Raw genomic sequence first — 24,821 nt, forward strand, 5'->3', positions numbered from 1 at the left:
ACTAAGGATAAGGCTGTTCAGCATGAACTTATTATAGTGTAAATTACCATATCAGATTGCAAGGAGGCAGAGAGAATGGATTGACAGAACACAGAAATGACAGTCCCTGAAACTCTTTCCAGGACAAAAGGCCTGCTCAATGCCCTTTGCAATACTTATGCTCCACGTTAAGGGCTTAAGAGGTGTGGAGGGACTGAAGTTGTTCCTCTGTACTGTGGGAAACTTCTCCCTACAAAAAATATAGTGGGTTAGCTAAATGTGAACTTGGGGGTAACAGCGTAATGAGGGTCAAGTGTTACTGTGACATGCAAGGTGAGGTATGTTTGCATTTTTGTATTTTATTATTTGTATTATGGTAGTGTCTTGGATCCCTAGTCATGGACCAGGATCCATTGCGCTAGGCCGGTGGTGGGAAACCTGCAGCCCATCAGGGTAATCTGCTGGAGGGCCGCAAGACAGTGTTTATATTGACCGTCTGCAGGCACAGCTGGCTGCAGCTCCCAGTGGCCGCGGTTTGCTGTTCCTAGTCAATGGGAGCTGCGCGGGCTGCAGGGACGTGCTGGCCGCTGCTTCCTGCAGCTCCCATTGGCTGGGAATGGCGAACCACGGCCAATGGGTGCTGCAGCCAGCTGTGCCTGCGGACGGTCAATGTAAACACCTGTCTCGCGGCCTGCCAGCAGATTACCCTGACGGGCCGCAGGTTGCCCACCATTGCGCTAGGCACTGTGAAAACACAGAACAAATATATGGTTCCTGCCCCCAAAGAACTTACAATCTAAGTAAGCATTCTGACTTTCCCCTTTCCCCATCCTGACAAGGAAGTGCCAGCACAGTGCTCCTTTCACAGGTTTAGCTCCTGCTGTTTTGCTTGCTGCTTGGCACAAGTAGGAGACAAAAAGAAGCATCTTAAGACATTTTTCAAAGTTTCAAGCCCTTTACAAATGAAATTCCATTTGAACACATGAAAATTGCTCTGACAGAAAATTGTGAAAGGCCCAAGATGGTACCACCATCTATGGCTTCTGTAACTTCCAGAGAAGTACACTTCATACCATCTACACAACCACTTATCCAGTGGCTGTCAATCAAATGCTGCAAATGTTTCTGAACAACTCAAATAGTGATTGGTAATGTCTAGCTACTGTAAAGAACAGAATTATCAGACACCTAGATGAACATGGTATGTTGGGGAAGAGTCAACATGGCTTTTTTTAAAGGAAAATCATGCCTCACCAATCTATTAGAATTATTTGAGGGGTCAATGAGCATTTGGATAAGCGTGATCCAGTTGAGATAGTATACTTGAAAGCCTTTGACAAGGTCCCACCCCAAAGGCTCTTAAGCAAAGTAAGCAGTTATAGTATAAGAGAGAAGGTCCTCATAGATCAATAACTAGTTAAAATATAGGAAACAAAGGGTAGGAATAAATAGTCAGTTTTCACAGTGGAAAGAGGTAAATAGTGGGGTCCCCCAAGGATCTGTACTGGGACCAGTGCTGTTCAAAATATTCATGAATGATCTGGAAAAGGGCATAAAGAGTGAGGTGGTAAAGTTTGCAGACAATACAAAATTACTCAAGATAGTTAAGTCCAAAGCTGACTGCGAAGAGTTATAAAGTTGAGACACAGTCAACCTATGGAACTTTTGCCAGCGGATGTTGTAAGGCCAAAAGTATAACTGGGTTCAAAAAACAATTAGATAAATTCATGGAGAATAGGTCCAACAATGGCTATTACCCATGATGGTCAGGGATGCAACCCCATGCTGTGTGTGTCCCTAATCCTAATCCAGAAACTGTGTTTGGACAATGGGATGGATCACCTGATGATTGCCTGTTCTGTTCATTCCCTCTGAAGTATCTGGCACCAACCACTGTTGGAAGACAAGATACTGGGCTAGATGGACATTGGTCTGACTCTGTATGACTGTTTTTATGTAGTTTTGCTTGGCCATTGGTGATGTATTCCATCACCACGTAACACCAAAGGCAAGCAGTAATGCTCTAGAACAGGGCTGATGTGTAGTCAGCAACATTGCTATTACTGCTCCCTTTTTCTTCCCCGAGCCTGCTTGGCAGTCATTATTCGATAAACCTCACTGTTCTGTACCAGTGACCTATCTTTACCTCCTCCCCCATTTGTGTGGATTAGCGAGGTTCTTATGTTCATTTGAACAAACATAAAATGGTGTGTGTAAGTGCCATGAAAACAATTTCCAAAGGAAACAAGTGGTTATGTGCAATGGAATAGCATGTAAAAATTCTGGCTAAAATTTGCACATTTCATTGGTTGAATTTAGGTCTGTATAGCAGCAGATGTTGAGATGTCTTGTAATGCATACCAAACCTCAGTGAGTGGAGGCTCTGTCCTTTGTGTACACCTGTTTTGAGGGCAAAATAACTTTTTGAAGCTTTTCTTGTAAGATTTTGTCTAGTCCTCTTTTTTTTTTTTTAAACTGTTAGTTAACATTTTAGTAAGAGGCTTGTAAATGGTGATGTGACTGACTAGATCTTTGTCTTTAAATCAGTTACATAGATTAGTGTTGAAGTATACAGATACACATTCACACTGTACAGTAGTAACTATTGAAACTATATATAATTTCCTGGCCTAAATAACAGCATTGTGTTAATTATTTGAGTAATAAAAACATTTCTTTGGTTTTAAAGGTGCTGTCCAGGATTGATTCTGTTATAAATAGTCCAAGAGCTCCTCTGGTAATATATAAGCGGAGTAAAGGGCCAGTCCAAAATTACATGAAAGAAAATGGACAAGAATGTGGTTTTGAGCACCTTCCTCCTACAGTGGAAATGTGGGCAGACCAGCTAATGTCCCTAAAGGTAATAAATTATTGTACTTTGCTTTGCATTCCTTAACAGGTGACCATCCCTTTTTTTCCATGTTCTACGTCAGCATATGTAGCTTCCAAATCTATTATGGCTTAATTTTATTTTTTAAAAATTTTCATGTTGTTATTCCAGTCACTTCATTTACGTACCCTTTTAAAATGTGTATCCTGGCTACAGCTAGGTGATTGATTTTTTTTTTTTTTTTAATGGAAATTTGGTGATACTGAAGCACTTTACAAATTCATGTCTTTTGCCGGATGGTTCATGGAAAACCCCTTTTCCCAAAACAACTTAAAATCAAAATGTTTTGTTTTATTTCAAAAGTGGTTTCAATTCTTCAGTTTGTAACAACTTTTTGTTTGAAAATTTCCTGTAGTTTTTTTTTAATTCATTTGTGTAAAAATGATCAAAATTGAAACAGATTTTCATTTGACCTGAAACTAATTTCAGAAAGTTTAAAAAAAAATTACCAATGAATTGAAAAAATCAATTATTAACTAAGCTATAATCCTATGGTATAGAAAAGGACTAAATATCTTCCTCCACCCAAATATTGTATCATACAACACATTTGTGTTACTCGTTAAGTAGCTTAAGAGTCCCTGGAAAAAAATAATAGGATTTATATTCTGTGTATTTTATGTTCTAGTGTTCTCTCTTTTCCTTCTTGCCAGACGGTTGGCTTTTTGATGTAAATGAAGATGTTATGCTTTAATCCAATCCCACTGTAACAAACTACTATCTGTTAACAAAATTATATCAACTACACTTTTAAAAAAAAAAAATCACACATGCACAAAGAACAGTGATGGTTTAATTGAGTCTGAGAATAAACAAAGAGCTTCTGTTCACTGGTTTCATGGAAACTAAATCTACAATCTGTACCCCTGGATTATGCATTTTGCACTAAGTCAATCTACCTAATTCTTATTTATAAAAGTATTAATTGCCTGGTATTTTACTTTATTAAGACTTGTGCCTTATTTAACAGTTAAATTGTTTGTTATTAAAGGACTTGCATAGATCCCTGAGAAAGCTATCACTGGAGTTGGTGCCCTGGCACACTGTAGATGCACATAACACTGAAAGCATTAGAGTTGAAGACCTACAATTCATAGTAGATACAATCTTGGAAGAAGTAGAAAATAAGGAAAAGGTAAGTTTTCAAAGTTTAATGTTTTCCATATCAAAAGCTACTCTGAAATTCCTATTTGTATTCCTTGTATATTGATTAGAGTTGTGCATCTGGAAGCCTGTACAAGGTTTTGGAGCAAGATGTATGAAAATAAATATTATGGCAAAAACTATTAATATAATTAATTAATATATTAATAGTTTAATCCCAGGTGTAACTCTATTTAAATCAAAGGAATTAGACAAGGGATGGATTTGTTTTAAGATGTGTAATCATCATTTCAGCTCTTCCCTTATTTTGTCTATTTCTAAATCAGCAAAGAGAATCCTTAAATATATTCCCCAAACCATTAAAAAAGAACATTATTGGACATTTCTGGCTAAGAACTTTTAAAGTATGTCTTTCATCTGAATAAATTCATTCCTAATGTTCCTTTCATAGGAGAAGTCTATTTTTCTTCAGAGCCTAGTTTAAATATGTTCCGTTGCTTAAAGAGTGTTGCTAACTTTCTCTAACAAGTTATTTTTTGTGCTTGTTACAGAATGGCCAGATGCCTTCGTTACAAACATTGTATGCAATTGTGTCTCACTTCCAGAAGTTGTTTGATGTGAGTTCTCTGAATGGAGTTTATCCACGAATGAATGAAGTTTACACAAAGCTTGGAGAAATGACCAATGCTATGAGAAACCTGCACGAGCTCTTAGAACTAGGTAAGGACTTACTGCTTTTCACTTAGTCACTTTACAAGTAACTAAAAGTTGGTTGAAAAGAAGTTGGTCTTGACATAGAGAAGAGGATGCACTAGCTGTGTTGTGAAATGAGTAGTCAGTCAGTCACAAGGGTTTGTGAGAAGAAAAATAAAAACATGGCACGGCCATCACCCATTAGTCTGAAGACTGGAAACTCATCTGTTATGGATCGAAAGGATCAGTGCTATGCCACAGCTTTTTAACAGTCTCTTGGAGGAACCCTTCACTGTGCCAGACCCCCAAGGAGTCCCATTCTTCCTTCAGGGTAAGCACCACTGCCTCTTAGACTCAAGGCTCTGGGCTCCAGCTCACCAGGAGCTCTGCCTAGCGAGCCTAATTGAAATAGGCTCCCTTTAGAGACTTGTACAGAGACTAATGCTCCTCAGCAAATATTTACAGTGATACCCAAGCAGCTTTTTCAAAACAGGATTTATTAGTCAACTGGAACACAGCATGGAAAGTCATTAGGTTTAACATAAAGACATAAAGGTAAAAGCATAGTCCATTCTGGTCAAGCCAGAGCAAACCACCAGTTAAGTTGTAGCAGATTCCATCTTAGGCTCTGTCTCTTTCTGACCTCTTTAGTCATCCCCGTGAGAGAACAGCCAGCCTCTTCCAGAACCAGAAGTCTGCACTTATCCTTTGCTAGTCACATCCCAGTCCTTCGTTATCGAGCTAGAGTCTCTCCTCGGTTTCTCTGCCGAGTGTGTCAGTTCATGAGTCGTTGGCGCTTGCATTGTCTCTCTGGATCTCATGTCGATCTGGATCGATTTCAACCACTTCCTTAATGACTTTTCATTGCACCCAGACAGCAAGGTGACACTCGCACCTGTGCAGGAGCAATGTTCACCCCCACTGGAGAGCAATGCAAATAGAAGGAAACTGAGGCACACATAGGCTTTGAAAAACGTACAGAAAATTCCTACTTTGTCACACCATCATCTGTGTGATTGTTGTTTGACCTGCAGCATTCTGTGACTGGGAAGAGGTGGTGATTGAATAATGAAAGGAAGCAAAGTGAGGAAGCTTCTGTTTTTTTCAAAATATTTAATTAAAAACAATAACAATTTATATTACCTCTATCTATTGACCCTCTGATTGTTTTACTTGTACATTATACTCCTTTCTCTACCTGAAGGGCATAGAGTCTAAAAAGACAATTTTTGTCTGCATTTGGAGATCTTCTAGCACGTATTGAGTGTTACTACAACTTAAATAACTGAATCTGTCCCCTTAAGAACAGCCATTCTCATGCTGTTGTAGACATCTTTTATGACTCTCCTCAGTGACTTTGCTTTTCCATGCCCAATTTTCAGTCTTTCGAGAGCTTGCTTACTTAACTCTTTTTCTTCATTGTACAAAAAATTAGAATGTCAAAAATGGATCTATCCGACTCAAGAGAACTTACTCAGTTACTCCCAGAAGGGAATAACTACCTTGCTTACTGGTTTTTGTGTGATCATAGACTAGCTGCTGCAAGACTCTTTCCCAGCACACTTCCCATTTGACTTACCAGTAGCTGTTTGACTGCTCTGGGGGTGCATATGTAAATCAGTCAGAGTAAAATACTGATCAGCCATTATATTGGGGAATGAAGGTCAGTTGTGTAGCCTGTGTTTTAGAGGCAAAATGGATGGTTGTGGTCATTGCCTCTAGCAATTTTGTGTAGCCATGGAAGTTGCATTATATCATAATTAATATAGGAAGGGAGGACCTTGGGTGACTGAAGGAATTAATGTTACAGTGAGTGACTGGGAAGAATGGAGCTTTCTTCTGTCAGATTCCTTGCTGCAGTTAGAAGACTTAACAGCTCACACACTTTATTCTTTACACTGAATTTGACACCCTTGCAGCAGAAGTGCTTTCTGAGCCATTAGGAGATTCCTTACTCTAAAACAGCCATACTGATCACCATGTTTTCAGCTAATAAAGTGAAGAATTAAAAATTCTACAGCTGGTATATCCTGTGAATACTAAGATGTGGTGTATTTAGAAAGGTGTGAAAAGGTTAGTGAAAGCAGGGATACTAGAATTGCTTTGTGTATAGAATACAGTACTTCCATGTTGTTGCTATTTTGGAAGCTATGACACCTTTTGCTCTTTCCAGATCATTCAGCCCCACCCGCTGTACTGGTGAACACTGTTGGAAAGCTATGTAAGGTAATTAATGAAAATGTGACTGGACAGGTAGAGCAGCTGCTGGGGACCGAAGACATCCAAAGGTATTTGGGCTTTTATAACAGGTGTAATAACACATGATTGAGTTATGAGAACCGGTTAGGATTACTTTATAACTTTCAGCATCACCATTTTAAACTCCTACACAAATGGACTGGAGAACTTGCCTCAGGAAAATATGTTTCCAGGCTACACTGGCGAGGGGACGGACCTAAAAATTAAGACTACAGTCAAGATCTAAAGTTTCTGTATTTTACTTGAGAATATAGTTGGTTTAAACCAATATCCTATTAAAGTTGTGAATTTTACAAGGGAGACAAAAAACAAATATTGCATGTGTGAGATAGGAAGAACTATTACAGCTGAAACATCTTAATGGGATACTCATTGGGAAACTGGCTGGTTGAGTTCATTGAATTGATCAGGCCTCGAGCTCCCTGTAAATACTTTTTAAAACTTCTTTTCTGGTTCATAGTGTTTTCACTTGTGAAAAATGTCATGGCTTTGAGGTTTGTCTATGTGATTGAACCCCCAGTGGGAAAGAATGTTACAGGAGGCAGCTGCAGGTAGATAATGGTACATCAGGCTTTCCTCTTTACCTCCAGGACATTCAGTGAAAATGAAAGGTATCAAAGTTAACTGAAAGAAATCCTTTCACTCAGTGTACAAGCAGCCTGTGACACTCACTGGCTCAAGATATAATTGGAGAAAGGAATTTTAAACAGGACATTTATATAGATAACAAGAACAGCCAGAGTCAGTAGCAGTCCCCTACTGCAAGATTTCTTGCACCTTCCTCTGAAATAGCTGGTACTAGTCCCTGTCAAACAATATACTGGATTATATGTACAGACCACTGCTCCAATCCAATCCTGTAAAGCAAGGGTAGGGAAACCTTTTTTTCTATTGGGGCCACTGACCCACAGAAAAAAATCAGTTGTGGGCCACACACAGCTCCACAGGGGGTGTGGAGGCTTGGGGCTTCCCCTGCAGCAGGTCAAGCCAGTGCTCACCGCTCCAGCCCTGCAGGGGGCCATGGAGCCTTGCCTTGGGCCAGATGAAATGAAGAGGCAGGCCGCAGCTTTCCCCCCCACCCCCGTTGTAAAGAACAAAGCCATGTCACTTACAGAAACTTCTTCCTTGGTTATGGCAAAACAGAATAAGTTTGCATGGTTCCTTTGTCTAAGTCCATTTGTGCAGGACTATAAACTTAAAATTACAATTGACTCATTTCAGTATTATCAACAAACTGGAAGAACATGAAGACTTCTTTCCAGTATTTCAGGCACTTATTCAAGATTTACTTTGTATTTTAGGTAAGTCATTTTTACAAAATGGTTTCAGCCAGAATTTCCTCAACCCAAAATGACTTTTAGTGGAAACTTTAATGTGTTGTATGTGTACACAGTCATGGTGTTGTTAATTCCAAGGTGCAGGAGTGGGGCCAGTGATTGAAGGTATGCCTCCACATCTCCTATTGTTACTAGCATGCTGCTTATTGCAGGGCACTAGGATGGGGAGCCTCTGAGCAGGTGGGGTAGAACAAGTTGATCCTGGATCTTAAGTATGAGGTTTGTAGTGAAGACATGGTGTGTGCCCAGCCAGAGTTAACATGGGAGCTAAGGGAAACATAACAGCCTCATGCCACCCATCTGGCCCAAGTTTAGTGGTGCTTTCATCCCAGTTTAGCTGGAGCTGTGGGCTGCTAACTTACCCATGCTGCAGTGAGGAGAGACTAAGCCACTCACAATGCTGATAGTCCTACAAGACCCCTATGTGCCTAGAAACTTATTAGGACAGAATCTGAGGCAGTAAGTGGAACTGTTCTTAGAAGTCTCAGTGACATAGGTTGAGTATGGCTGCCCCTTCTCAACCCATTCTTTGATCATGCCTTCCTGGGTGGGAATTGCTGTTAAAGTATATAGTGAGTCATGCAGAAGAGATCAGTTTGTCACTTAAGTGAAGGTGGGTGAAGAATTTAGTCCCACACATGTGCAGCATTATTAGCTATCACCTGATTGCTGGTTGAAGAGTTTGGATGAAAATGTCTAGGTTCTTGCTAGTTAAAAGGGCTTACAGCTTGGCTGTGAGCTGCATACTGCAACTGGCTCCATGTTGCATTTCTACTTGTTTTTAGAGGGTCACAACCTTTTTGATTTACACCTACTGTGCTTAAACTTTCCCCTAATGTGCATAAACAAAATCTTGAGGGTACACACACTTCCCCAGGCCTTGCTGCAGGATATTTACTAGTAATAGGAGTAGCACTGCTGAAACTGATTTAGGCAACATACAGCAGTTGGATGCATGGAAACAGTAGGCCTGACCATGACTTGTTGCTCTCAACTTCAGGAGTAGATGAGATGGGTTTGCACTAGCAACCTAAAGCCCTTGTTTGTAGACTAGCATTGAATGACCTTGACTTGACAGCCCATCACTAGAGAGAACTTAAGTTTTAGATTAGAACCATCAAGGTTTTGTTCTCTGAAATAGGACATTGCTAAGGTCATTTCTAACACTAAACTAAACTCCTAGGCCATATCACAACTTGTAGCCATATCATTTCTTTCTGTATGTGTGTGTCACTCCTGTACTCTTGTTTTCAGAAATCAGTAATCTGGATGACATTATACCTGCTGTGCACAGTCTGAAATTGCTAGCTCCATGAAGATTTTAAATGTGTAAAACTCAGCTGTAAGTAAGACTAACAATACATTTACAGCTACCTCCACCCTGTTTGATCAATGTACAGTTTTATAATGTTTTGACTAAAATAAAAGTTGAGTAAAATCTTTTCTCTGTTGCACTTTTAGTCCATGAGCAGGTTAGGGAAGAGATCCTGGTTCTGAAAAAAGGAACAGAAAACAGCTTCAGACCATCCCTGGCTGGATTGGGTAAACTATTAATCCTTGGGCTTCTAGCTCTGTTGTAAACTCAAGTACTGCATGTAGAACTACGCTGTAAAGCCCTTAATTCTACTCAAATGTACAACTAACCACTTCACACTAATCACTGCAGAAAATACTGTATTAGAATTACAAAAAAAGTGTACTTGTGGCACCTTAGGGACTAACAAATTTGAGCATAAGCTTTCGTGAGCTACAGCTCACTTCATCGAATGCATCCAATGAAGTGAGCTGTAGCTCATGAAAGCTTATGCTCAAATAAATGTTAGTCTCTAAGGTGCCACAAGTCCTCCTTTTCCTTTTGCGAATACAGACTAACACAGCTGCTACTCTGAAACCTGTATTAGAATTGAAGCATAAGAGCCTATTCTTGCTGTATGAATTAGTGACCCATGTTAGCTGATGCTTACCTACTATTAGACTCATGGCTGGCTGCTGTAAAGGCTTTTTGGGATATTGACAGTCATGGTTCTGGGGAGCAGGCGTTTGATGTTCTGTGATTCAGGCAGACTGGGTTAAGTTGGTAATGTCTTACAGCTAAAAACGGATACTTGAAACTTGCTAGCTTTCAAATGCAGATTTAGTAGTGGTAAGCCTGTGCTGGTCTTCTGAGCCAGCTTTGCTGCTGAGCACTAGATTTTGGCTTTAGGCTTGCTCGGGAGACAAATGCAACCTGAGCTGCCATCTTTAAACAATTTATTGTACATTTTGAAACTAAAAATATACTGAATGCCTGGAAGTATTTTGGTACATCTTGGCTCATCTTAAAAATAACTGCAGGTTTTATTTAAAGTGGGCTGTGCATTAGCAGCAAGGTTCACAAGACAAAGTACAGTAAGAAAGTTTTCAATATTAAGGCATCACATTAAAAACCCTGTTGATAATTTGGCACAGTTATTCACCCTGCTTTGGTGGCTCATCTTCCCAGATAGCACCTATAAATCTGCTTTATAAAAAGCCCCTGAACAGCTGAATGGTAGCACAATAGGATCTAGACTCTTATAGGGATTGTAATAGCTTTGAGCCACTATCATCTTGCAAAATAGACTTTTGAAACACTCCATTACAACTCCCATTGTATCTTAACAGAATGCATTAACTGACAGCCTGGAAAAGTGAAGTCTCTCTCTCAAAAAAAAAAAAGTCAGTCAGCTCTGCTATACTCTTGGGACTAAAAGGTATTCTTGTTTAAAGGAAGAATCAAATATGGAAAACTAAAGTTTCTTTGAAGATATGCCTTGTAGGACAAATCCAGGAACAAATGCTTGAGTTTGGAGTACTTTTAGACCCAGTCTAAATCTGAAGCTTTAAATTTTTTGTATTCCTGCCTTTTATAAAATGATAGCCAGTCATTGACAAGGGTAAACTATAAACATTTCACCTTACAACTTGCTTTGGATACAGTATTTTGAAGTTTTAAAATAGGTTACAGAATATACATATATACATTAATATAAAGAGTAAATAGTCATTGCATACAAGGCACATGATACAGGACATCATCTTCTGCTCCGTCTCTTTGCTATCAACTCATACCTGCAAGGGACAGCAAGTGATAGGTCTTTAAAAACTCTATTTGAAAAAAGCACCTATAAGAAAACAAGCCTAGTGTAGTTTTAACAAGTGCCCTTGAGGAGGGGTTTGACTCATTTCGTTTGTGAGAGAGACAAGGTGGGTGAGATTTTTCACCAACAGAAGTTGGTCCAATAAGAGACAAACTTTTGAGTACTGCTTCGAGCTTGAAAAGCATGAAACAGCTCAAAAGCTTTTCTCTTAAAAAGAACAGTACTTATGGCACCTTGGAGACTAACAAATTTGAGCATAAGCTTTCATGAGCTACAGCTCACTTCATTGGATGCATTCAGTGGAAAAGACGGTGGGGAGATTTATATATACACACAGAACATGAAACAATGGGTATTACCATACACAGAGTCAGGAGAGTGATCACTTAAGATGAACTATTACCAGCAGGTTGGGGGGAGGGGAGGGAGGAAAACCTTTTGTGGTGATAATCAGGGTGGGCCATTTCAAGCAGTTGACAAGAACATCTGAGGAACGGTGGGGGATAAACATGGGGAAATAGTTTTACTTTGTGTAATGACCCATCCATTCCCAGTCTCTATTCAAGCTTAAGTTAATTGCATCCAGTTTGCAAATTAATTCCAATTCAGCAGTCTCTCGTTGGAGTCTGTTTTTGAAGCTTTTTTGTTGAAGTATAGCCACTCACGTCTGTAATCGAGTGACCAGAGAGATTGAAGTGTTCGCCGACTGGTTTTTGAATGTTATAATTCTTGACGTCTGATTTGTGTCCATTTATTCTTTTACGTAGAGACTGTCCAATTTGACCAATGTACATGGCAGAGGGGCATTGCTGGCACATGATGGCATATATCACATTGGTAGATGCGCAGGTGAACGAGCCTCTGATAGTGTGGCTGATGTGATTAGGCCCTATGATGGTGTCCCCTGAATAGATATGTGGACAGAGTTGGCAACGGGCTTTGTTGCAAGGATAGGTTCCTGGATTAGTGGTTCTGTTGTGTGGTTACTGGTGAATAATTGCTTCAGGTTGGGTGGCTGTCTGTAAGCAAGGACTGGCCTCTCTCCCAAGATCTGTAAGAGTGATGGGTCGTCCTTAATGATGCATTGGAGAGGTTTTAGTTGGGGGCTGAAGGTGATGGCTAGTGGCGTTCTGTTTTCTTTGTTGGGCCTGTCCTGTAGTAGGTGACTTCTGGGTACTCTTCTGGCTCTGTCAATCTGTTTCTTCACTTCAGCAGGTGGGTATTGTAGTTGTAGGAATGCATGATAGAGATCTTGTAGGTGTTTGTCTCTGTCTGAGGGGTTGGAGCAAATGCGGTTATATCGTAGAGCTTGGCTGTAGACAATGGATCGAGTGGTATAATCTGGATGAAAGCTAGAGGCATGTAGGTAGGAATAGCGGTCAGTAGGTTTCTGGTATAGGGTGGTGTTTGTGACCATCGCTTATTAGCGCCATAGTGTCCAGGAAGTGGATCTCTTGTGTGGACTGGTCCAGGTTGAGGTTGATGGTGGGACAGAAATTGTTGAAATCATGGTGGAATTCCTCAAGGGCTTTTCTTCTGTGGGTCCAGATGATGTCATCAACGTAGCGCAAGTAGAGTAGGGGCATTAGAACCACGCTTTCTCAGCTCTCATCCTCTAAGTCCACCATAAAAATGGTGGCATACTATGGGGCCATGAAGTACCCATCACAGTGCTGCTGATTTGAAGGTACACATTGTCCCCAAATGTGAAATAGTTATGGGTGAAGGACAAAGTCACAAAGTTCTGAACATACTAACGCACAGAGACCTTCCTACCAACACTACAAAAAGAAGGATTCTGGGTGGACTCCTCCTGAAGGTCGAAACAGACTGGACTTCTACATAGAGTGCTTCCGCCGACATGCACGGGCTGAAATTGTGCAAAAGCAGCATTACTTGCCCCATAACCTCGGCCGTGCAGAACACAATGCCATCCACAGCCTCAAACAACTGACATCATAATCAAAAAGGCTGACAAAGGAGGTGCTGTCATCATCATGAATAGGTCGGAATATGAACAAGAGGCTTCTAGGCAGCTCTCCAGCACCACTTTCTACAAGCCATTACCCTCTGATCCCATGGAGTGTTACCAAAAGAAACTACAGCATTTGCTCAAGAAACTCTCTGAAAAAGCACAAGAACAAATCCTCACAGACACACCCCTGGAACCCTGACCTGGGGTATTCTATCTGCTACCCAAGATCCATAAACCTGGAAATCCTGGATGCCCCATCATCTCAGGCATTGGCACCCTGACAGCAGGATTGTCTGGCTATGTAGAGTCCCTCCTCAGGCCCTATGCTACCATCACCCCCAGCTATCTTTGAAACATCACTGACTTCCTGAGGAAACTACAATCCATCAGTGATCTTCCTGAAAACACCATCCTAGCCACTATGGATGTAGAAGCCCTCTACACCAACATTCCACACAAAGATGGACTACAAGCCGTCAGGAACAGTATCCCCGATAATGTCACGGCTAACCTGGTGGCTAAACTTTGACTTTGTCCTCACCCATAACTATTTCACATTTGGGGACAATGTATACCTTCAAATCAGTGGCACTGCTACGGGTACCCACATGGCCCCACAGTATGCCAACATTTTTATGGCTGACTTAGAACAACACTTTCTCAGCTCTTGTCCCCTAATGCCCCTACTCTACTTGCGCTATATTGATGACATCTTCTTCATCTGGACCCATGGAAAAGAAGCCCTTGAGGAACCCCACCATGATTTCAACAATTTCCATCCTACCATCAACCTCAGCCTGGACCAGTCCACACAAGAGATCCACTTCCTGGACACTACGGTGCTAATAAGCGATGGTCACACAAACACCACCCTATACCGGAAACCTACTGACCGCTATTCCTACCTACATGCCTCTAGCTTTCACCCAGATCTCACCACACGATCCATTGTCTACAACCACATTTGCTCCAACCCCTCAAGAGACAAACATCTACAAGATCTCTATCAAGCATTCCTACAACTACAATACCCACCTGCTGAAGTGAAGAAACAGATTGAAAGAGCCAGAAGAGTAGAACAGACTCCATCAAGAAATTGCTGAATTGGAATTAATTTGCAAACTGGCTACAATTAACTTAGGCTTGAATATAGACGGGGAAATAGTTTTACTTTGTGTAATGACCCATCCACTCCCAATGTTTTTCCCCCCCCGTTCCTCAGATGTTCTTGTCAACTGCTTGAAATGGCCCACCTTGATCACCCCCACAGAAGGTTTTGTTCCTCCCCCCCACCCTCCCTACCTACTGGCAATAGCTCATCTTAAGTTATCACTCCCCTTACAGTGTGCAAGGTAATACCGATTGTTTCATGTTCTTTCTCTCCGTGTGTGTGTGTGAGAAAATCTCCCCACTGTATTTTCCACTGAATGCATCTGATGAAGTGAGCTGTAGCTCACGAAAGCTTATGCTCAAATAAATTTGTTAGTCTCTAAGGTGCCACAAGTACTCCTTTTCTTTTTCCGAATACAGACTAACACAGCTGCTACTCAAACTTTTCTCTTAATGTGCAACATTCATTTCTGCAGGAGTAGGAAATAGCGACACTTTTGAAGCTCTTCTGCTTTTCTTTATGTAACATGCATGGAATGGGGGAGGGGAAGAGAGCTGAAGCCATTAATTCCAGTACTCATTGGAAACTTTAAAACAAAGCACTGTAAACTTGCAATATGGGAAAATTGGCAATAGAAGAACTTAGGAACTAGGTTGAGGCCTTTTTGAGCTGTCTGAACTTTAACTAAAGTTTGTAACCAAAATAATATAGATGCATCTCTGATTTCAAACTGCAAAACTGTGCACGCAAGTCATGTTGAAAATTGGAGCGGGTACTTCTACTAAGTATCTAATACTGCAGTGTTTTCTTTTTGCTACTGTAGCCTCAACCATGATAACTAAAGTTTTCAAATATTAAACTAGACAGACATGATCTTGGTCACCTTAATGTTGAGTAATTCCTATACAGTAATACTATCATTTGAAATTTGTCAAATCAGTATTGCTGATTAAGATGTAGCAAATTAAGATATTGTCTCCAGATTATGAAAGAAACCAAGTGCTTTGTAGCAAACACTACCCCATTGAGGTGCTACTTTTGTTTTCCCCCAGAGGCTTTAATGATATTTTGCAGATTAATGTGGAATAATTACATTAACATACAAGATATTCTTAAATTTATATTAATCCTCTCTGAATACATTTCAAGCAGTAGGTCTTGTACTAACAAGTTAACCATTTAAATTTGGTTCCTGGTCCAAGCTAGTTCTAGTTAGTTTTATATTTGCAATTGGTAATGGACTATTCGCTCAACCAAAATTACAAAACGTGGCCCATAATTTTTAAAATGAAAGTAGCACATTTGTAATAAAGGTGTTTCCCTTATGAGCATGCTTTGAAGCTATAACAAACTTACCATTGTGAAAAGCCTTTGATTAAATCTTCCTTTGACAAATCAATCAGCACCTTTAAAAAAATAAACCATAATTTTATAGCCAACATAAAATTTACAAGTCTGTTAGCAAAGTTTAAATATATAACTGTTAACCTCTCCTCCAGTCAAAATTCTAGAGCTATAGCTCCTGTTCCAAGGAGCTGAGCTTTAAGCATTCTGTTACCACCCTCAGCACTGAGAACAGTTGCTCAGGAATGCATCCAATGAAGTGAGCTGTAGCTCATGAAAGCTTATGCTCAAATAAATTTGTTAGGCTGCAAGATGCCACAAGTACTCTCTTTTTGGGGAAAATAAACTGGCAAAACTAAAGTTTCCCATCAGAAAATTATTCCCATGCCTCAGCAGCCCATCAGGCAAGTTGCAAGGGGAGCCCTGGTGCATTGGCAGCCAGGGAACATATTTTGCAGTGGAAACATTTCTCTTTTAATAAAAAAAAAAAAAATAAAAGTACTTGTGGCACCTTAGACTAACGAATTTGAGCATAAGCTTTCGTGAGCTACAGCTCACTTCATCGGATGCATTTGGTGGAAAATACAGTGGGGAGATTTTCCACCAAATGCATCCGATGAAGCGAGCTGTAGCTCACGAAAGCTTATGCTCAAATAAATTCGTTAGTCTAAGGTGCCACAAGTACTCCTTTTCTTTTTGCGAATACAGACTAACACGGCTGCTACTCTGAAACCTGTCATTTTTCTCTTTAGTAAACTAAGTATTGCAGAATTCTAGTTCCACAAAAAATTGAGTTTGTGGCTTTTCATCCTATTTTGGCACAAAAAAAATTCCAAATATTGTTTGTAGTTCCAGCAGCTAGGGCTGGCCAGGAATTTTGTGGCAGAAAGCTTCATCACCGGTGATACTGAGGGCCAGAAAACAGTTTAAGTGTAAGTCTTATACAAAAGTTAGATGTACAGTCAGCTTCCACAGTAAAGACATTTAAAATAAATGTTTAATATCAAATAGTACTTTATAGTTTAAAACTTACTTTTCCCAATTCCCTTCTCTCACGTGAAATAAACGGCATGCTATTTTTCACTGCAACATCTAGTGTCCTTTTCTTAACTTCTTCCAAAGATTCAAAAAATTCAAATCTAGAAAAGAGATTTCAAAAAATGCATGCCAATAAAGGGCCCAGAATCAATGAAGTCAAACAGTACTAATAACCAAAAACTAGACAAGTGTCAATGGTCAGAACAAACTAGTATTGCAGAGAGTCAGCATGTAAAGCACAGTTATACATTCAGGATTTTCAACTATTTAGCATCAGGATGCATACATAAGATCAGTACACAAGGTGTGTGCTATGAGATACAGGGGTCGAGGTTCATTTTCAATTGAACAAGTCACAGCAATGGGGAAAAACATTAAAATGCATTTAAATGTGCTTTACAGGATAAGGTATACTGTACAAAGTGAGTCAACAACACAGCTTGAGAACCTCACTATCCATTTGAATACAAACCTTGACAATATTAGTGTCCAAAACAGGAGTTTTATATTTGATCAGAGCAACTTGTGGCAGGGTATTAGCCTTCCACACTGCTTGTTCAGTGGAGACTAGATTCCTTCTTGTCTGTGGTAATAGGAGTTAACTATGGAAATACTACTAACCTTAGCAGTTGTTACAACAAGTCCCTTCTAGATCAATGACAGAATACATCATTTGAGGGCTGATTAGCACTTTCCACCACTGCAAGAGAACATGCGCAATACAGAAGACACGTTTGGGATGAACTTCTATTTATGGCCATTTTCTCCCACATGCAGAATGGGAATGTCCACAGGACGAAAGCCATCATTAAATGGAAGAACCCCACAATCAAACCCTTACATGTGGGGGGATGTTCCTGAAATAAACTAACCCTGGGTTATATTAAGGCAAGATGAAGGAAGAAGCAGGGGAATAGAGTTCTTAGTCACAATTCTGGCATATGCTATGCTAGTCATCCAAACTGAAGACAAAATTACGTCTGTGAGGTGCTGTGTATGAAAGCATGAGTTTCAGCATGGCTAAAGTTTTTCCAAAAGTCAGGTTTGTAAGGTGGAGTGTTTTGAGATAGTGAATACTATGTATTTAGTGAACTGCATTACAAGTACTACAGGACCCTTGAGATACTGGAAAGAAGGATGGGGGAGAAGAGGAAGCGTTACTAACAGCAGCAGTGAGGCAAATACACAGCGGTCATTCAGGGGAGTAAGAAACAGCAATTCCACAGTTTTAAAAAGTCCAGGGTTAAGATTTTTCAATAGTTTCTGATTTTGCATGCCCAGCTTGAGACAAAGTGTCTCTCCATTTCCAGAAAGTGCTGAACCTCTGAAGTGTTAAGTGGAGCTCCAAAAATTGAAGCACCCAAAGACACTTTCAAAAACATTGGCTGAACAGTTGAGTAGCAGCGGTTTTACTTACTTGTATCTATGTTTTAAGCACTATTGGGCATGGCTCCATACAAACTAACAGAAAATATGGTTTACAACCTAAACTAGATCATGTAATTTAGACAGATAAGCCAACTGGCCCAGCCTACGGCCCTGTCTCAAAAAGGTGACTTTTTAAAGTCTTTGCGGAAGAGAGAGAGGAATCAGTGGGCTTCAAAGGAAGGGTTTGGATGACAAGTAGCAGCCTGGTTTGGTGCACCAAAGGAAAGAGACTAACAGGGAAGAGAGTCACATGCAAGAAAAGAGGATACAACAGGAACATGCCACATTAAGAGACAAGCAACAGCATTTACTGAACTTTGGAAAGGCAGGAGGGAGGGATGTCCCTAGAAATACAGGGAAGGCTGGTGTTTGGTTCTGCCCAAGTACTTTAATTACTGGCAAATTCCAGCCCCTAACAGTAAGTTTTGTAGAAAAGCTGTAAGTCTTTGCACCATATAGTCCTTTATACACAACAGATATATACAGCTCTGCAAAGTATTTTATTAGGTACAGTGAGTGCCTGCTAAAGATCAGTTTAATATTTTCTGTTAATAGTTCAGCTGTGATATGAAGTTTCCTACTTACTTCTCGTCATAATGGGGGTTCAGTGTTTTTTTCTTAACAGTAGTCTTCTTTCTGCTTGCCCATCTTTTATCTGGAAGCAGGTAGACACGAACATATGGATCTACTCCACGATTAGAAGCTGGCATCAAGTTTCTTTTAAAAGAACATAAGTCTGTGTTGATATGACAGGGAGCCTTTTTACTATGTACATTCTGAACTAGTCAAAGTCAGGCCAAACTTAGGCTGGAGGATAAAAGTAATAGTCTTGGTGGCTGGTTTGTAAGCAAGAAGTTATTTTAGGTGTTTCAAATTCAGTTATATAAAATTTTCCAGACTCATTGAATTGAGTGGGAGCTGCTGGGCACACTGCATTTGAGAAATGAGGCCACTTATATAGGTGCCTGAGCGGGGATGTAGTAATCTAACTGTAGGCATCTATTCTTGAAAAAAATCAAGGCCAATACACCTTGTGTTCCAGGGTATACACCAACCATTAGGGTTGGTAAGCAAGTTACTGTATTAGCAGATTATTCAATAATTTTAACAAATCCTATAGTGGCCATTTCCACTGAACCTGCTGTACCAGCCACTATCAGAGACAGAATACTAGGTTGATGAAATCTGGTGGTGATATGTTCCTGTGCCTAGCAAAGTTGCACAGTTTAAGAGTCAGCAAATGTTTCCTACACCAACTGTTATGTATGTTGCATGTGAGATATATTAAAGCAAAGCATTAACATGTACAAGAAAAGCTACGTTCTCATTTAGATTAGAGGTAAATACAAACAATAGTATGCAAGTGTTACCTGCAACTATTTACCGTCACAATGAGACTCTGTCGCAAAGAGGCATATCGGACAGTGAGCTGGATCTCCCCCAGGAGCACTGCAGTTAGATTAGTTCCACTGTAAGACAGTTATACATTCAGGATTTTCAACTATTTAGCATCAGGATGCATACATAAGATCAGTACACAAGGTGTGTGCTATGAGATACAGGGGTCAAGGTTCATTTTCAATTGAACAAGTCACAACAATGGGGAAAAACATTAAAATGCATTTAAATCCAGTGCATCATTAAATCAGTCACTCACCAAAACATAGAATACATCATCTCACCTTCAGAAATGTAAACCCAGTTTTCAAAGCACAGCACTTACCTGTTTCTGGTATCCTCCATTTGTTCTTATAAAATAGGAGTGATCCAGAAGGCCTCTACCAGAAATAATGCTCATTTTAAAGCCGAGAATGGTCACTGTGTTTATTATATTGGTATCTGCTCTTGGTATTAGTGTAGCATAGGGACGACAGCACATGCTTCCATAATTTAAATAAATATCAGATTATTGTAAGTGCTCTTTAAAGTACAATATGCGTGTGTAATCCTCTGTTTAGTGGATTTGTTTGAAGGTCATGTCTCCGTACATCACCTGGAATGTTGTTAAAATGGTCCCTGAGACACAGGCACCGTCCTACAGCAGCAAGGATTCATAACAAATTCGTATTTTAAAATAAATAGGACATCTATGGAATATATATATGGAAGTATTGACTTTAAAAGGTTAAAACTAACAGCTGAAACTGGTTTGATGCTCTACTTGGATTGACAGAAACTTCCGTGCTTCTTTCAGCTCACACGCAGTGGCTAAAATTTCTCAAAAGGGAATTAGTTATACAAAGCCAGATGCATGGGGCTCCCACTGACTCCTATGGGACAGGCCCTACCTGATGGCAGAACTGGCTCACATACACTTTTCCAGCCTCCAAACGAGACCATCCGTGCACCGTTTGTGAAAACTTTTCAAAGTTATTCCATTTTCAGAAGTGGCTGGGAAAAAAGTCAGCCAAACCGACCTGATCTTTAGTCTGTTTGCATCACTTCTCAAAGGTTTTGCTTTAATGTGTATTACACTTGAAGTTCTACCCTTTACAATAAGCATATTTGGGATTAAAGATATGAGCCAAGTGTATTTTTCAATGATGTGGGACTTACTACATGAACCCTGTGGAGTGCCTTAAATGCATAAAGCTAAATTCAGCCTTCATGTAAGGAGATGCAATTCCTCTGAAAGAGTTGCATCTGCTTACACAGATCTGAATTTGACCTGCTCCTGACTGAAATGTTTACACAAGTTCCCTGCTAAATCCTTGGAGTTCGAGTCAGTATTGTGGGCTGAGACCTCAAACATTCCTTTGTACATAGTAGAAGCCTATAAAAAGAAGGGTGTCTAGGTAAAGCAAAATTCAAGCATAAGAAGATACATACTTAAGAAGGTTGGGATAGCTGTGATCTAATTCAAAGCATGAAGAGGCGTGAGAGCCCAATGAAGCAACACTGGGGGCAGCATTGTGTTCCAGTGTTCTTGTGGGCAAAGACTCCAGTGGTTGGGTTTCCAGATTTTGTGCCCCTGCTGGTGCATTAAGCTCAGTGATAGTCTCATTTATGGTAGGGCCTGCTGGGTTCTCTGATCCAGTAAGATCTGCATTGCTCTCCTTCTTAGCTTCTTTGGATTCAGGCACTCCAGAGTCTTTGCTCACGTGGGGCATTTTGGAGGGTTCTGGTTTTGATGGTAGGGGATTTTTGCATTGGTTTCCTCCCTTCTCTGCTGCCAGTAAAGGAACTTGCTTCAAGGCATTAACACTGGTGTAGTTGCTTTGTGGATCAGGTTCCTTGATGCACAAGACCTAAAACAAAAATACAAAAAAAAAAAAAAAAAAGTCAGCTAGTGATTAATGCCAATATTAAAGTGCATGCTCATTCTGAATAGCACAATACTACTGATTTCCTGTTAGATTATCCTAGACCATCCTCCCAGCACGATTGTCTCATAGGAGTTCTTAGATACGATATGTGCTAAGTAATGGGGCTTCCACTACTGCCCTTAGGACACTTGCCAAACTCTAGGAAGCTGCTCTCAGTGGCTTACACTCCCCCCCCGTTTCATCCCTTCTCTCCCTGTGCAAGTAAAGGGATGATTTTGTACTTAAAGTGCTGAACTGGCACTAAAATTGGGTTCTAATTCCAGCTCTGCTATATAGACTCCCTATGAGACATTGGAATAGGGAATGTTTTTGTGACTGTTCCCCTATCTGGAAAATGGGAATCTACTTCCTATCTTCTCTATTGAAATTGGAAGCTTTGGGGTATGGACTAATCGCTTGCTGTGCATATGTGTACCTACTAGCATTATAGCACCCCGACTCCTGCTAGGAAAGGTGGCCAGCGGGCCAACAGAGGTTAGGAAAAAATGTTCAAAACACCATGGCCAATATTGGGGGCAGGGAGAGGAAGCATTTAGGGTTAGGTTACTGAATGCAAATTCAGGCCTTTATATAAGTGGCCTAAACTGCCACTGGGGCTCATGGGTGTCCAGCACTTTTGAAAATCAGATCACTACTTTAAGTAAAAAAACAAAACAAAAACAAGAAAATACCACTGGCCCATACCTTCAAAACTCTTGACTTTTACCAGTTTTTCCCCACCCCGAGGGGGAGAGGAGAAGAGGACAATACACGAGACAAACACACACACCCCCTCTAACTGGGATGAAATGCAGCATACCAAATTTCAGAAGGACCAGTTTCTTTTAGGGGAAGTAAGGGGGAGAAATCAGGCTTACACTGAGAAGCTAGCTTCAATCTTAACTATATGAAAACTACTGCTGCTACATCATTTTGCACACGAGTCTTGCAGCTAAATGATAAAGTAAACAGAGTGTGTATATTTAAGAAAACACTTGGCAACAGTTTGTAAAAGAAAAAATCCTATCCTTTTGGGTAGGGCACATACAGTACACGAGTTCAATCTGATGTAGTTCTTATATTTGTTCGCAATGACTAAATTAGGAAATACAAATCAGTTTAGTTTGGGTATTTTCCACCGAATGCATCTGATGAAGTGAGCTGTAGCTCACGAAAGCTTATGCTCAAATAAATTTGTTAGTCTCCAAGGTGCCACAAGTACTCCTTTTCTTTTTTGCGAATACAGACTAACACGGCTGCTACTCTGAAACCTTCAGTTTGGGTGTTATCCTTCAGGACAGATTAACGTAGTTTCTGTTGAGTTGCAGTTAAATCTGAGCATATAATTTCATAACTGCTAGCAGTTTGTTGCATTATTTGTTGGGATGTACAGATTTTAAAAAAAAGTATCTACACAGGCCATGGAGTAGAGATTTATAGGTTTATTTCAGTGACAGTAAGGCTTCTTTGGGGAAATCAGAGTAAAAAAGGTATATGAAAGAGGAACAACATACCCGCAACACAAGTTTCATCTTAATAAAACTGTCTAAACCAGAATGATCCAGCTGAAATTTCTGATCAAGAGTCATCTCAGAATCCTTTAGCAAGTGGGAGAGAGATACAACCAAGGTTCCCAGAGCATTCTCCTGATCCTTATCTTTTATCTGGAAAGAGGAGGTTTTTATTAGAAGGCAAGATGGTATGTATTATGTATACAGCAAAGCTAGACGTTTGGAATAACCTAACAGGCCAAAATGTGGAAAGAAGACGTTTGTCTATTGTAGGGCCTACTATTGAATATGGATGCATTCAGACAGGCCATGCCAACATTCCAGAAAGCACAACCAGTTAATGTATTTTAAGGGCAAATCCCACATATCTCTCTGTGACTGGGGAGACCCCCACAGCAGTAGAACGGACACAGATTTTGGCAGGGGCTGGAGAATTCATTAATCCTTCAGTCCTCCTCCCCCTAAAGGGAGCACGTAAGTCCACAGACTGTTCCAGCTCAAACACAAATCCTAGCAGGCAGGCAGAGTGAAGCTGAATCAAGGCTGCATCACATCCACTGTAAACAGGCAAAGACAGACTATAAATTCAGAAACGGCAGAGGGAGAACTCCCGTTTTCACCTCCAAATGAAGCGACTGGGATTGTGCACTGTGGACGAAGAAGGTGAAAGCCTGGCCCCACACAGGATCTTTACTGAAGTTGCAGGTCTGTAGAAAGAGAAGAGGATTGTGGTAGTTTAGATTTTTGTTCTTGTCCAAGTGTTTATTAGGACTTCTACACAGACATAGGACAGTGATGTAGGATTGGAAATCCCTCTATTGTTGTGGTTTTATCCAAAAGATGCTACATCCAAGCCATAAAGACAGTGCAATTCCCAGGTCAGACGAGTGCACAGAAACAAGGTCACTGGCTGGCAAAGCCAGAACAAGTTCCGCAGAACGTAAGAGTGCCGAGACAGGTCAGTCGGGTTACAATCGGCTCTGACTAGCGTTCCCACGACCTGCATCATCAGGATTCTTCTCTGCCTTTCAAAATAAAAAGGAAACTAGTTGCTTCCAAATGGAACCTCACAGAGAACAGGAAGCGGCTTCCACAGTCACCAGCACTGAATTCCACTAGGTACAGCTGGTAGAAATGAAGGATACAGAGGCTGAAGCAGAGATTCTCAGACTGGAATGCACAGAAGCCCATCCAATGGTCTGTATGTGATACTGCAGGTTCTAACCCCTTGTGCATGACTACTTCAGAGGCAAAGAGAGCTGCCTCAGCCAACCCCAGAGTACAGCCAGAAGGGCCCACTGGCTGGGAATGGGGGAAAAGAGGAGCACCAAGGACCTCCGAGAAGGGAGAATTGGTTTCGGGGAAAGGGGCAGAAGACAACTGAAGGGAGAACCTAGGAAGGGGCTGCAGGCATCTGAAGGGGCAAGGATTAGGGTAAAAGCAAATTTCTTGGGGGCGGGGAGGTGGGTGGAACAGGCATAATGGGAGAATATTTGAGTTTCAGTGCAGGCAAATTGAGTTTGTGTGCATGAGGAATAGGATTCACTCCAATTTGTCTGGGAGGTGAGAGAAATGTATTTGTGATAGAAGTGATTGTAGGGTAGCAAGTTGAATGGAGTTAATGGGAGAGAAGGACTGACTTGAGCAGGTATTTATTATGTTTGTCAGGGTGAGAACTGATTAACTGAGGAGAAGAAACTTATTGCAAGTGGATTTTTATTGTAAAGA

At 40.6% G+C, this 24,821-nt stretch overlaps 2 protein-coding genes across 14 annotated transcripts in view; one reads left to right on the forward strand and one right to left on the reverse strand.

Annotated features, from left to right (window-relative positions):
* CEP70 (centrosomal protein 70) overlaps positions 1–20,793 on the forward strand; it is a 38,451-nt gene extending 17,658 nt beyond the window's left edge. For 5 of the 11 annotated variants that reach the window (XM_043504989.1, XM_043504987.1, XM_043504990.1 and 2 more), the window contains 6 exons: positions 2,669–2,839; positions 3,861–4,004; positions 4,525–4,693; positions 6,840–6,954; positions 8,147–8,226; positions 9,724–9,997. In XM_043504989.1, coding sequence (XP_043360924.1) covers positions 2,669–2,839; positions 3,861–4,004; positions 4,525–4,693; positions 6,840–6,954; positions 8,147–8,226; positions 9,724–9,842 — 798 coding nt within the window. In that variant the 3' untranslated portion in view covers positions 9,843–9,997. The other 6 variants (XM_043504985.1, XM_043504986.1, XM_043504992.1 and 3 more) reach the window with 2 other exon arrangements.
* ESYT3 (extended synaptotagmin 3) overlaps positions 9,622–24,821 on the reverse strand; it is a 63,376-nt gene continuing 48,176 nt past the window's right edge. Inside the window, exons 16-24 of one of the 3 annotated variants that reach the window (XM_038420947.2) lie at positions 23,714–23,800; positions 23,097–23,246; positions 21,107–21,525; positions 19,648–19,746; positions 18,863–18,994; positions 16,845–16,950; positions 15,824–15,873; positions 11,296–11,352; positions 9,622–9,755 (exon numbers count right to left, since the gene is read on the reverse strand). In XM_038420947.2, the coding sequence (XP_038276875.1) occupies positions 11,316–11,352; positions 15,824–15,873; positions 16,845–16,950; positions 18,863–18,994; positions 19,648–19,746; positions 21,107–21,525; positions 23,097–23,246; positions 23,714–23,800 (1,080 nt within the window). In that variant the 3' untranslated portion in view covers positions 9,622–9,755; positions 11,296–11,315. Of the gene's footprint in view, positions 9,756–10,498; positions 11,353–15,823; positions 15,874–16,844; positions 16,951–18,862; positions 18,995–19,647; positions 19,747–21,106; positions 21,526–23,096; positions 23,247–23,713; positions 23,801–24,821 lie in introns of those variants that run through there. The other 2 variants (XM_038420945.2, XM_038420948.2) reach the window with 2 other exon arrangements.

This window comes from Dermochelys coriacea, chromosome 11 (assembly GCF_009764565.3).
Source record: "Dermochelys coriacea isolate rDerCor1 chromosome 11, rDerCor1.pri.v4, whole genome shotgun sequence".
Classification (NCBI taxonomy): domain Eukaryota; kingdom Metazoa; phylum Chordata; order Testudines; family Dermochelyidae; genus Dermochelys; species Dermochelys coriacea.